The following is a 13,665-nucleotide window of genomic DNA, read 5'->3' on the forward strand; positions in this document are numbered from 1 at the left end:
AGGACTTTCCCTCGTGAAAGCCACTGACTTCTGAATGCAAAAGCAGGGTAGAGTGGTGACTACCCATATCTTCACATAATATATAATATAGATTTTTTTTAAACTTTATTTTTGTATGAAAAATCTTGTTGGAGATGTTACAATACAATATGCATCAGACCAGTGATATTTGACATACAGGTAACTTTGCCTCTATGATAACAACATCATTTCGTTTCTGTATCAGGTAAGACATTTCTGTTACTAGTTGTTACAAAGATCCTTCATTTTTTTTTTTTTTTTTTTTATAATTTGGAGAAAAACCAGCGGTGAGCAGTTCAACAAACGTTCTGTGCTGAGCAGCTTGTGGTGGCTGTGGTAATGATTGGTATGTGGGTTGGGACTAAGATTACTAGGCCCTTCGATGTGGACCCTGTCTAGTGTCCAAGGGTTGTTGTGGGAGCTTTTGTAGTGGGCTCTGCGTTCGTGTCTCTTCCCGTGGAAGGAATGGAGAAAGTGTATAGACCAGTGGTGAGAAAGGGTTAACTAGAGGGAGGAGAGTAAGAAAGAAGAAGATGAAAAGAGAGAGAGAAGGAGAGAAGGGGGGGGATACGCTGGTGTGGTACAGGGTGCGGCACGGCCGCGCTACATCTTTGTGTTATATTTAGGGCTATGTAGCAATATTCATCATTGGCACATTCTGATCTCTTATTTCCAACCACTGATGCCATCTTCGTTTGTATAGATCCTCTCTACCCTTAACTCGACTTGCCATTTTTTTCATAGAGGCTAAAAGAATCAAATCTGCTCAAGACCTCTGATATTGTTGGTGTTTGTGTTTGTTTCCATTTATAAGCAATGGTAATTTTTGTTGCTGTTAAGCAATGAATAATCATATATATTGCTTCTTCCCTAACTTGTGTAGGAAATATATGGAGTAAAAAACATTCTGGTCTGAATGGAATAGTAACCTTCAGTGCTATCCTAAAACAAATTTCTATATCCTCCCATAGTTTAGTAATGCTCGGGCAAAGCCAAAAGATATGAAGTATAGACCCCTCGTGTTTTAAACAACGCCAGCATCACATAATGTAAAATTAATAATCTGGACCGCTTTGTCTAGCACAGTTTTAAGCGAGATTGAAATATTTTTAGCTACCAGTGCATGTCTGTGAAGAACACAGTGAGAACTGGTGCTGTTGTTTGCTACATTTCTTACTCTTGTCACAGTGCCTGCCACTCTTCCAACGATTGCTTTGGCACCATTAATGCACACATTTATACATTTATCCCAAATTCTATATAACCAGCAAAATTCAAAGTCCTGCAACATCTATGGACTCGTCTAATTGCAGTGAGTACCCATCACATTGATGCAACTGAGAAATTAGTTCTGTCTGGATGTCATTTGCAAGATCCTGAATTCGATGCAATACAGTTTTGTTGGAAAGTGGCACAGCATAGATTATTTTACACAACTTCTAACTTACAAAATACATGACACTATTTATTTTTCACATGGTTTTATAAGAGATACCCCTATTGTGTGTGCTTCTCTGGCAAGTGCTATGCGATCACTCACTATGTAAGAAGCCTCTGTGACTTTTTCATTTTGAAATGTTTTGTTCATAAGGTCTTCTGATACTCCTGAAGCTTTTGTTTAAAAAAGGCAATGTCCTCTTCATGGTTTTGCTCAAAATGACGACATAATTTAGCAGGTAGTAGTGAGCTGTTTGGCAATATTTTCTTGCAAAGTAAGCATTATGCTTCAGGACAATCTTAATTTCTGGCACTTGTGAATCCAAATGACAAGTAGCTGTCATCATATTTTCGTTTCTTTGTTTGAAAAAAAAGATTTGGTAGCATTGTGCGTTTTTTATATTTTTTTTTTTCTTCTTCAACTTTTCAGTTGTCTCTGCTATCTGAGGAACAGTAGATTCAACCAGGGCTGGTGCAAGGATTTTTGCCGCCCTAGACAGAAAACTCCCCATTCGCTCCACCCACTCTTGCAGGCTGACACACATGCTGACTCAAGTAGGCACATCGATTCATACCAATAATAATACACAATACCCAATAAATATACACCAGTGGAAAAAAAGAAACCATTACCCTTAAAAGTATGCATGTTATAAGAAGATTCCTCTATTTCTTCTCATTAGACAATATATAAATATCTGCAATATAGAATACAAAGGGACCACAGTAGTGTAGTAAACACCAAAACGGGACTCAGGAATATATTGCACTTACAACTTACAGACTTAGATTTGTAATGAGCAGAATAAAATGGATAGATGCAGAGCTTCATTTTCTTCCCTTTATCCTGGTTTACAAATGTGTGGGGAAGGGGAGAACCGATACATAGCGCTGTAACACCTAAAATAACACTTTATTGGATTGCACTCACAGGATTTAAATAGTAAAAAGGCTCATCTTAATCCACTTCACTCGATCCAAAAGAGAAAATCCAGCTCACCCCAGAAGCAGCAACAAACAATTGAATAAAATAGGCAAGATAATAAATAGAAAAATAACCAGACACTAAGTCTGTCTCTCCACCCTAATGTTTTGTTATTTTTATATTTATTGTTTATTTTCCATTTATTATTATTTTATTTAATTGCCAGATTTCTCTTTCTGCAGCTGGCTCCATCTCCATGGCTGAGATAATCAATCTTGATGATCTCAGCCAATCTAATGCCTTCCCATCATCTCTGAAAAGGCAGTGTATACAGTGCTAAGACTGCAGGGACAGGATATAGACACCAGAACTACTACATCCAGCTGTAGTGATTCTGGTGACTACACTGTTCCTTTAAAGAAAAATAACCCATCAAGTGGCAGCAATATTTTACTCGACATGTAGTTGATTTTTCCAACATAGTCATAATTGTTTCTTTGAGAAACAAACCGTTGATAGCTATTTTTTCCCCCTCAGAAGTTAGTCTGAGGTTCTAAAGGAGTTTCATGGAACACAATAAAAAAAAAAAAAACCTCATAGTAAGGCTGATCAAATAAATGGTTTAAAACACTCTTGCATAACCCAACTTTGCAATGTTTCTCTTATTTGGTTAGGATAATTGCATTGCCATGAACGATCAGTATTGAGCAATTTATCCTAGCACCAAGAGTCAAAAATACTTAAATTGATATTAGCACAAATTTGGGGAAAATGTTTATGGACACAAAATTCTACTTATATACAACATGTAAGTGCCAATGGTCTCTCTAATTGAGTGTAGTTGGTGACTGTCCACCTGTAATCAATATTCAAATACATGCATAGGTCTGACCGCGCACAAAAAACGCCAAAACAGGACCAACCTCAAGTAAAATTAAAATAAATACTCATAGGGGGGTGCTATGATACAGATAAACTGGAACCACTGTCTTACACGTTTCACATGTCCTGATATGATGATCTCCAGATATATATATATATATATATTTAGTTTTTTTTATATGAAGTAATAAAGGTAATATTTCAGTTTATTTGAGGATGACTTTGTGTATGTTTAGTGTTTCCTGTACTAGGTCTGACCCATGAGTGCTTTTGAAAATGTTTAACAGAATCAAACTCACTGGACTTGTGTAAAATTAGCTTTCAGGTACTTCTGAGTACAAAAGTGCTACGTTTTTTTTTTGTTTTTTTAAATTCTTTATTTTTTCTGTGCAGGTGGGTACAGGTTATCACATTCGCCACAACAGCGTCTTATATAAGTTCATATAAGTTAAAAATGGCATGAGCATTTGCACATTTATATATTTATATCACATTAGGTCATTGGTATGCGGAGTGCACGTCTGTGCGCTACCATGGAGGGTCTCAGCTATTTATCGTGTTCCTGTGCACACGTCGAAATAAGAGGAATAGCGACTAGTTTCCTGTGATTGCATAACAGTGTTGATGGAAGTATAAACATAGTAAAATAAAAAGGGGGTTTACCAAGGATTAACATAAGATAGTTTACAAGAGGAATAGGTGTTTTGTGGTGCCAATGTAAGGCAGTGTTGGCACATATATAGGTAAGGTGGATTACCGATGGTAGGGATTCGGCTGCGCAGTGCTGAGCCCAGTGACCTTTCGTGGGAGAGGAGAGTGCTCCTATGACCATCGGCCACCGTGATGCCCACCTATGGTGGGTGATTTTGGGTAGTAGGTGCTAATTGGCTTGCGGCTATGGATTCGTGAGGCTGGGTAGTTGGTCATTCCCTTGCTGTCGCTTAGGCCGTTTTTGGGGTGAGAGTATAGTCGTGGGTTGGGTTCACTAGGGTGCTATGAGGGGAGTGCCGCTCATTAACCCCTGAGCAATTGGGGGGGGGGGGTCTGTCTGTGAAGGCGCGGTATGTTACTTAGCGCTGTTAGTGAGGGAGGCTAAATCATCAGAATAATATTAATAAAACCAAGAAAACAAAATACGAACACATTATAACTATTAACTGGTAGGTTATTTGGTACAGTAGGCCCATATAACGGCCTCTTCTGTGTGTTCTTCCCGCCCTCAGCCGGTATCAGCAGCGGCTCTCGGGGTGAAAGGTATCACTTTGGCAACGTCCCATGAGCTGTGTGGACCGCTTCCTGGGCCTGCGGACGAGGTAAGGCTCAGTTTCTGGAAGAATTCTTCAGATTCGTCTGCGGAGGTGAGTGGGTAGGTGCGGCCTCCTTTGGTGGCTTGGAGAGTTCGTGAGGGGCCCCACTTGTACTGGATGCCTGCTGATCGTAGGGCCTGGGTGACATTTTGAAAGGACCTTCTCCATTGTAGCGTTGACCTACATAAGTCCTGTAAAAATAGCAGTCGCATATCCTCGAAGTCATAGGGCATTTTGTTCTTCACCGCCTCCTGGACCGCCGCTCTATCCCGGCTCAGTATGAAGCGTATTAGCACATCGCGGGTAGCTCCCGCCGGTGCCCTGGTAGATTTTGCAAGGTGAAAGCAGCTGAGCGTTGAGCGTTGCGGCATTAGGGAGGCAAAGAGGCGCCTGAGAAAGTGTGGCAGCTCGTGGTCGTCGACCGATTCAGCAATTCCTCTAATTTTGAGGTTGTTGCGCCTTCGGTTATCTTCCATGGTGTCTATTTTGATCTGTAATGCCTTGTGGGCCGCCTGTAGGCTTCGGATGTGCTCAAGGCTTTTTTCCTGTTGGTGGGCCACCGTGGAGAGGTGTTCTTCTGTTGCCCCTACTCGGGCCGTGACCACCACGATATCTTTGCGTACAATATCAAGGTCAGCATTGAAGAAGGCCCGAATATTGTTTATGAGGGCCTTTATGTCTCCTTTGGTGGCTGGGGCGGATAGGTCCTCTGGTAGTGGTGTGGATATATGGCCCATAGTGTGGGGGATCTTGTCCAGGGCATCCATGTCTTCCTCCTCGGAGGAGGTATAGGGAGAGTCGGGAGGCGCCGCCATTTTAGGTTTAGGCCTCTGTTGCAGGAGGTCCCCAATATCGCGGGAGCTTACCCCATTTAGGGTTTTCTGCTTTTTCGCCTTTTTCCCCATGTCGGGCAGTTTTGTTAGGCTTGTTGCCTGGCTTGATCGGGCCGTTGAGCGCCTTTCTTTGTATATCTGTGGATTATACGACGTGAGCTCAGCCGCCATGCGTCCGCTCCCTTCAGTGTCCAGGCCACCAAGTGCTACGTTTTTTGACCGGTGAAATTATACTACCACATTTGGGACCTGATCAGTTGTAAATTTTGCTGCTGGTTTTGTGTCTCATTTTTCCCATAAACATATATTTCTCTCTCCTATTTGATATATGGATCTGCACGAGAAAAAAAAGACACACCAGTAGAGGTTCCGTTTTGGCACCTTAAAGGCACGGAAGCTAAAGTGTTTAGAGCCTATATCCATAGAAAAGGCTCTAGAAAATGTGAACTTATCACTCACTGCACAAACTGCACTTTAACTTTATGTACAATATTACACTATTTTTTTGTTCTCTCATTTGTTTACATGTGCAACCCCAATTAATACTGAGGGGTAAGTCTTGTTCATTTATATTTATAAGAGCGCTGTACTTCAGCTGAGAGTTTGGGAAGTGGAACACCAACGAAACACTGAGTTACTGTTTTTGGTGGTTTTTATATCTTATAGTGGGAGGTTGGAGTACCCACAGAGTGTTTTCAGCAGCTTCACCGAGATAAATTCTATAAATCGAAGTGCCACTTTTCCACATTCATTGTTTTCTATAGATGTTATCAACAGTATCTACAGTTAACTCTATACATCCATATTTCATATGCATATTGCAATGTCTGAGGATGGACTTGTAGTCCTCTTCTTGGTCCCTGTATAACTCCAATTATATCAATTTCTTTCGGATGGAGGGGCACTTTTAACACTGGATAAAAGGGGAAGACCATTAAATTATTTCCATTTCTCACGTTCACTCCTGATCTCTGTGAGAAGGAGACTTGGAAAGCAGATACACACAGAGTTATTAATGCTGTGCTTGTCACTGGTAGTGGTACCCTTCTTTCAATGCTATGAGAGTGGTTGCTAAGTGAGTGTTGGATTCTGATTTTTAACCCAGTGATTGCAGACTGCGTATCCCTGTGGCATGAATATTAAAATGACCTCTTGAAACATCTTTTTGTGACTATCAGGCCTTTCTTCTGGCGTAAAGATACTACTATATGTATGTTTTATGTAGTGTTGTGCAATGATAAATTGATTGTTGTTGCTTTATAAATACATGTTCATATCTGCAAAATTGTATGGTGAGCACTGTTGACAAACTGTCATTCACCAGGAGTAGTTGCATAGTGCCCATTGCCCCCATTTTTAATTGATTTTAGTACTGATTTTTGGTATAACAATTTTTTCTTCAACCCAGTTTGGTGTCATGTTTCAGTTTATTAAGATACTGTATTTAATAGCAGATTTAACCTTGCCATATGTCCTAAAAGATTTGACTGTAGTGAAAATTTGTGATTTTATTTACCAATATAAATTCTCTGTATTCAGTCTGTTTATAAAATAAAATCCTAAAAAAAAATAAAAAATGCAGAAATCTCTAATAAACGTGGGTAAAACTGTACGTTAACATATGGGGCTAGATTGTCTTTGAAAAAATCTTTTTTATGTCACAGTTAGTATTACAATCAAAAAGCTTTACTGAAAAGAACAGATGTGTAAAACATCTGTAAATGGCTGAATGCACAGTGTGCTTCCTCAGCCTTAGGTCAGCCTTTTGCACTCTATATGAATAGGCTGTGCTAAATAAATATACACAGCAAGAACATCTGCCAAGCTTCTGCTGTCTAACAGAGTTTTATGGTAGTTTTTGTATGATGTCATCATGTCACTAACTAGCAGACTGCATTGTCTAGAAGCCATGATTTTTTTTTTTCTTATTCCAGCTTTTCGGGATAAACTGACAAACGGGTTCTTTTGTCTTGTTTTGCATCTATTTGCCATCAATAAGTTGATGGTATCATTTTGGTTGGTAGTATAATAGAATGGTCAGTATCGTGTTTGATGTGGACAGTTTAATGGTCTGCAGTTGATTATTATTATTATTTTATTATTTATATAGCGCCATCAGATTCCGTAGCGCTGTACAGTGGGTGGACTAACAGACATGTAATTGTAACCAGACATCTGGACGTACAGGAACAGAGGGGGTGGAGGGCCCAGCTCAGTGAGCTTACATGCTCGATCATGTACTCTACTTTGCCTAGTTTGTTTTGTTTTTGTAAAGTTTCATAAACAATTAAATGATTTAAAAAAAAAAAATCCATATTAGTATCTAAGACAAGGGATAAGTAACTATAAGTAAGGTAATCTTAGTCTGACTTTTTTTGCAAGAGTCAGGCCAATTTGGACTATATAGCTCCATAAAATTCACCAGCATATCTAGTGGGTATAGTCTGGTGGTAAGTAACTGAAGGGTATACTTGTCACTTGACCAATTTTTCCCTGGGAGTTAGTACCCCTTTCCACCTTGGGTAAAGTAGTTTAATGGGCATTTGTTATTTATTAAAGAAAGCTTAACTACACATTATGTCGGTATTGTGAACTGTATATACATCTGTTTATTCTTTAGGAACAGAAATGCAGTATCTTTCATTTGGTGTTTACTGTTTATGGGTCTTTTTTCCCCCAAAATTATTTGCTTAGATGTGAAACTTGTTTTGCTTCATTTCTTATAAAGTTTACCTTATAGCAAATCAGATGTGTGTATATAACAACGTGAAATGATTACAAACCTAATTGAAATTCATGGTATGTTTAAATGGTTTACCAATTGGGAGAATTTGGAAGGCTTAACTGTTGCTTATTTATTGTATAATTTTTCTAAAATATTGATTTCTAAATTGCAAATGCGGAATATAAAGTACAGAAATAAATCCTATTTTAATTGCATTTCAATCCCAATTGTGACCTTTGGTTGATAATACTACTGAGCATATCTTTACAGGAATTATTTTTTTATGTGTACATTTATTTATTTACAGAACCAGAGAATCCCTGCTGACATGGTGTTTCTCCGAACCTCTGAAAAAACAGGTATTTTAAACTGCATCGTTGTAGTCAGTGAACAATACAATATGCCTAGCTCAATTCCTCATAGATTATTTAAACAGACTTACTTCACCTCTCAACATCCCCTTTCTATAATTGTAAAGTACTGCAGAATATATAGGTACTATATAAATGTTAATTATAATAATATCTGTATTCATTTTAGGCCACTTGACCAAAAATAGCATTGTGTGCAGGAAAGTGAAATTCCTATAGCCCAACACACCAGGACATGTAGATATGGGGGCCAGACAGGCATTTGTTGTCTTCTTTTTAGTCATGTTGTGTACAATCAAATTGCACCATTAGCACTTTATGTATATGTGTGGGATCAAAAATATGGATACTGTAAAGGTTTTGTCCTCAGTAGGCATGTTCAAGATAGGTTGGATCCAAGTAAAAGCTGTGATTTCTGCCCCCCCTTCCTCATATTCACAACTCTTAGATTGACAAAACAAACCTTACCATGCTGTGGGTGAAATGGCAAAATGGCTTTTACATTTCACATGTACACACAATATGTGCACACACCCCCACCCAATCACTAGACATGCATTTACACACACAAACATGCAGGCCACTGACATACATACATACACTATCACAGGCAGTGACACTCATTGCATCCATACATTTACATCTTACATCCTGCATTTACAAACAGTGAGCATCCCTACACATACACCCCTGGGTTTACATACTTTGTATTTGTGTATTTGTAATTATTATGTGTGTTAAGGCAAATAGATTGGGTTACCATCTTTTATTTTACATTTCCACACCCCTTGCTTGGGTATAATTTAGATTGTTGAAATTGCACTTTCGAATTCCTAGATGAATAAAGTTATGAGAAATGGTCAAATCTTTTAAATAAAGGAATCCACTTCAGATGAACACTTTTTTAAAGCTATATTTTCTTCTAATTTAGATTCGTCTTTGGTTTTAAAAATAAAAAAGGGGATGGGGTGACTGCACTCTATGTGTATTAGGGTTCAAATGAATGCCCCTCTGCATCTGCTCTTCTACTGACTTAGGTTAAATTCCACTACAAATGTCTTGTACCTTTGTATTTAGTATACGTTGCCTTTGAGACCGTATGGTAGCCCAGGAATGAGAATTACCCCAATGATGGCATATCATTTGCAAAAGTAGACAACCCAAGGTATTGGAAATGGGACATGTCCGGTCTTTTTTAGTAGCCACTTAGTCACAAACAGTGGTCAAAATTGGCATTCAAATTAGTTTTTTGCATTTTTTACACACAAACAAATAACACTAACTTTGGCCAGTGTTTGTGACTAAGTGGCTACTAAAAAAAATACTGGACATATCCCATTTACAATACCTTGGGTTGCCTACTATTCCTGGGTCTCAAAGGCAATGTAGTCAATCTGGCGAATTTCAATGTGAAAAAACAGAAAAATGTAAAATGCTATATTCGACCCTGTAACATCCCAAAACACCATATAACTGTGCAAAGGGGTTGCGGTTTTACACGTGAGACATCGCTGAATACAAATATGTGTATTTTATTGCAGTAAAAGCAAACAGTATTCAAGGACCACTATAGTTCCAGGGAAACAAACTCGTTTTCCAGGCACTATAGTGTCCTGAGGGTGCCCCGACCCTCAGGGTCCCACTCCCGTGGCGCTGAAGGGGGAGGAAGGGGTTAACCCCCTTACCTTTTTTCCAGCGCTGGGCTCTGGGACTCTCCTCCCTCTTATGATGTCATCGGCTGAATGTGCATGCGCGGCAAGAGCCGCGCGCACATTCAGCCAGTCTCATAGGAAAGCATTCTCAATGCTTTCCTATGGACGCTGGCTTCTTCTCACTGTGAAAATCACAGTGAGAAGCGCGGAAGCGCCTCAAGCGGCTGTCATTGAAACAAAGGAATAACACTACTTCCTGAAACAAAGGAATAACACTACTTCCTAGACTTCTGGAAATAGATGGAGCTTGTTCCTTAGTGAACTAGGCATTTGTTCAAATAACACCTGAAAAAGAGAGGGCCTAATGGCAACGTTTTGACCTATATCTGTGATTCTACAAAACAAAATAAAATCCAATCATAATGATAAACCCCTCAGCAGAAGTCGTCATAAGGGTAGAAATCTGAAAGCTCAACGGAACGGACGGGAAAATGCTAACCGAGCCAACTGTCAGTATGCAAAGGTGGCTTGGAAAGAGACACACCAGAGATAAACAAAACATATGTGTTTGAAAATGGACACGAAATATAGAGCAAGAGATCTGAGCTGCAAGTATAGAAAGCGTTTGACTGTGCAACATTGAGTCTGAGAGGTAGAATAAAGCAAACAATACACTGGCCATTTTTTGACCATAATACCCAATTAGCCGTAATACCAACACAGAGCACTGAACTCAAAGGGTTAACTTTTACATTATTATTTTATTTTTATTTTTTTGAAGGAAGCAACTTGAACAGTTTTATGCAACAATGCATTGTGAGGCTGATACATTTAGTAATTCGGTAGTACCATTCAGCCGTGAAGTCTGCTGTCCGGTCCGGCAATCCGACTTCAAAGCTCCGTCCGAGAGCAGGCCATCTGAGCACTGCAGAACTGGGCTAAACTGGGCTAAACAACTGCGGCACGAGCTGATCCAGTTGTTTGCACAGCAGGTAACAATAGACTGGCACACCTCCCACTTCACAGTGATGCTACAGGTAAGGGGAGGGATTTGTAGGGTTTTTTATAGGGACTAAATCCCTCCCACAATACCAGGTTTCCCACCTTTTTATATATATGTATGTGTGTGTGTGTGTGTGTGTGTATATATATATATATATATATATATATATATATATATATATATATATATATATATATATAAATAATATGGATGGATATGAAATATATAATGTGTGCCCATTCTTTCCGAACGTCGAGAAGTGGTGGTCATTTCTAGTTTTATGAAGATAATGAAAACTGCAACAGTTGTCATGGGTTCCTTGTTGGGAGCTACAATAAATTAGATTGTTATTGGCTTTTGTTTCATAAGCATATCTTTGAAATTGGACCCAAAGACATCCATGGGTTCCACACAATTGAAGCCTTTCTAAATCGAACAATTGAGCAGCTGGCGATGATTCAGTAAGGAATAGGATTATCTTTTTTGTGATTTCATGCATAGTTGTAATTCTGTGGGACAAAAACCTGCTTACATGATTTTATCATATCCATGCCCTCTTGCTCAGTGGGTAGGCATTCGGCTATGAATCACACTGTCAAATTGAGTGTTTATTTTTTTTTGTTTTTTTTTACTGAATGTACAATTTATAAAGTAATTTATACTAGAGAGCACTTGGTACCTCATATACTTCAGTAAACTAGTAATTGTGGAGTGTGTATCTAACACTGAGAAGATAAGTTTGTTTGTTTATTTTCTCAGACAATGTCTTTAAGCTCTGTGCATTTTGGTATTTACCTCATTTCCTAGAATGTGTTGCATGATATTCTAAAATAATATGTCTTCATGCGGTTTTGAGGAAGACCTAACAGGAGGACACATGACAGAGACATCTTTTCATGCCTGTAGTGACTTGAAAAAAAAACCAAAAAACTTTTAATTTGCGATTTGCACATGCAAACTTAGTAGAAGATCCACTAACTTGTGACATAGAAATATAAAATTTTACTTTTAATACAATAAACCAAGCATATTTTATTCTTTTACAACTTGAATTGAGATACAATAGCCTACCAACACTAACATTTGGTGACAGGATTCGTGTATTCCCTGTGAAAAGGTAGGGAATAGCTGACGCTGGGAAAGCTTGAAATAGAGAGTGTTCCTTTATTGCCAGACCCATTTATTTTGAGGTGCTTTCAAATCCTATTTTAAATGGGCAGCCAGTGAGTTCTTTGCAGATCTTATGTTCACTGCTGTGTACCAGGGCTTCATATGGTAGAACTCAAAAAATATTATTCAGCGTTGGATCTATTTTCAGTTAACTTGGAGAGGTGCAACATAATACGCTAAATTCTATTGATATTTGATCCCCATTTGAGGTCATCGGGTACCGAACACCTTGTTAGAAATTCAGCTATACAAAAAGTGGGAGAATGAAGTATCCAAAACTTACACACTTAATAGCAGCTTATTTTGTGCCTATTGCAGTGTCTTTCAGCTCCTTGTGGACCACTTTAGTTTGTTGGTGTCATGTATTCATCCTCACCGTATGATGTTTTCACTGAAAATTGACATCCTAGCGGTAATGGAGGTGCCGCTCACCAGTCCTGCGCCAGTGTGGACGCCGACCGCTGCGGATCCACGCCATATTGGTTATGACGGCGTCGACGTGCGTGTGACGTCATGCAAAAGACTCGCACGTTTTGGGGTCAAAGGCCGGTTACGGCCAATCATATCTGCAAGAGGGTTATTTAAACTAATTTCTCCATTTACTCATTGCCCTGTCGTGGTTTCCCTTTGCTGGTTATCCGAGAGAGTGCTCCTGTTAGTAGTATTTCTGGTATTTGACTTTGGCTTAGTTTTGACTTCCCTGATTTCTGGTATCCTTGACTTTTGACTTTCCCTCATCGTTGTCTCGTTCTGTATCCCTGACTTTGGCAAGTATTCTGACTATTCTTGGATACGTTAAGTCCAGCCATTCTAAGGTCTGGTTATACGTTATCCTTAGTCCTTGGTGTGTTATAGTATTCTGTGTGCATGATCAGCTAGTATTCCTGACAGTTGGAACCTGACTGTCCATGATACTGGGTTTCACTTTGCTTCTAGCAAGTGCTGCTGCTGTTCTTTGCTGACCAATATTTAGAGAAGTTACCACTGGATGGGAGTCCAGTTTACTTTGATAATAATTATGTGCACCATATTTAAAAATATTTTCTTATGAAAAGAGAGTATTGGATCAAAAGAAAATCTCTGCTTCCTCTAATAAAAATGCCAACATTTCTGACTTCATATAAAAAAAATGTCAACAGCTCTTAATATCCTAATTTTGATAATTGTTAAGTGCCAACCAAATGATTTATAGCTGCCTTTAATAGTCTTTCAGCCTGCAAGGACTTTTGTAAAATTACTTTCCTGGCTAATCATGGCAGCATCACTTATGGGTAGCTCCCCCCTTAGCAGTCACAGGACAGGAATTAATTAGATTAATTAATTAGACTGATAGGTATAA

The 13,665-nt window shown here is 38.9% G+C and overlaps 1 protein-coding gene across 3 annotated transcripts in view; it reads left to right on the forward strand.

Annotated features, from left to right (window-relative positions):
• ATP9B (ATPase phospholipid transporting 9B (putative)) overlaps window positions 1-13,665 on the forward strand; it is a 378,894-nt gene that overhangs the window by 106,329 nt on the left and 258,900 nt on the right. For all 3 annotated transcript variants that reach the window (XM_063451645.1, XM_063451646.1, XM_063451647.1), the window contains one exon: window positions 8,438-8,489. In XM_063451645.1, coding sequence (XP_063307715.1) covers window positions 8,438-8,489 — 52 coding nt within the window. The remainder of the gene's footprint in view (window positions 1-8,437; window positions 8,490-13,665) is intronic.

The sequence above is a fragment of the Pelobates fuscus genome, chromosome 4 (assembly GCF_036172605.1).
Source record: "Pelobates fuscus isolate aPelFus1 chromosome 4, aPelFus1.pri, whole genome shotgun sequence".
Classification (NCBI taxonomy): Eukaryota; Metazoa; Chordata; class Amphibia; order Anura; family Pelobatidae; genus Pelobates; species Pelobates fuscus.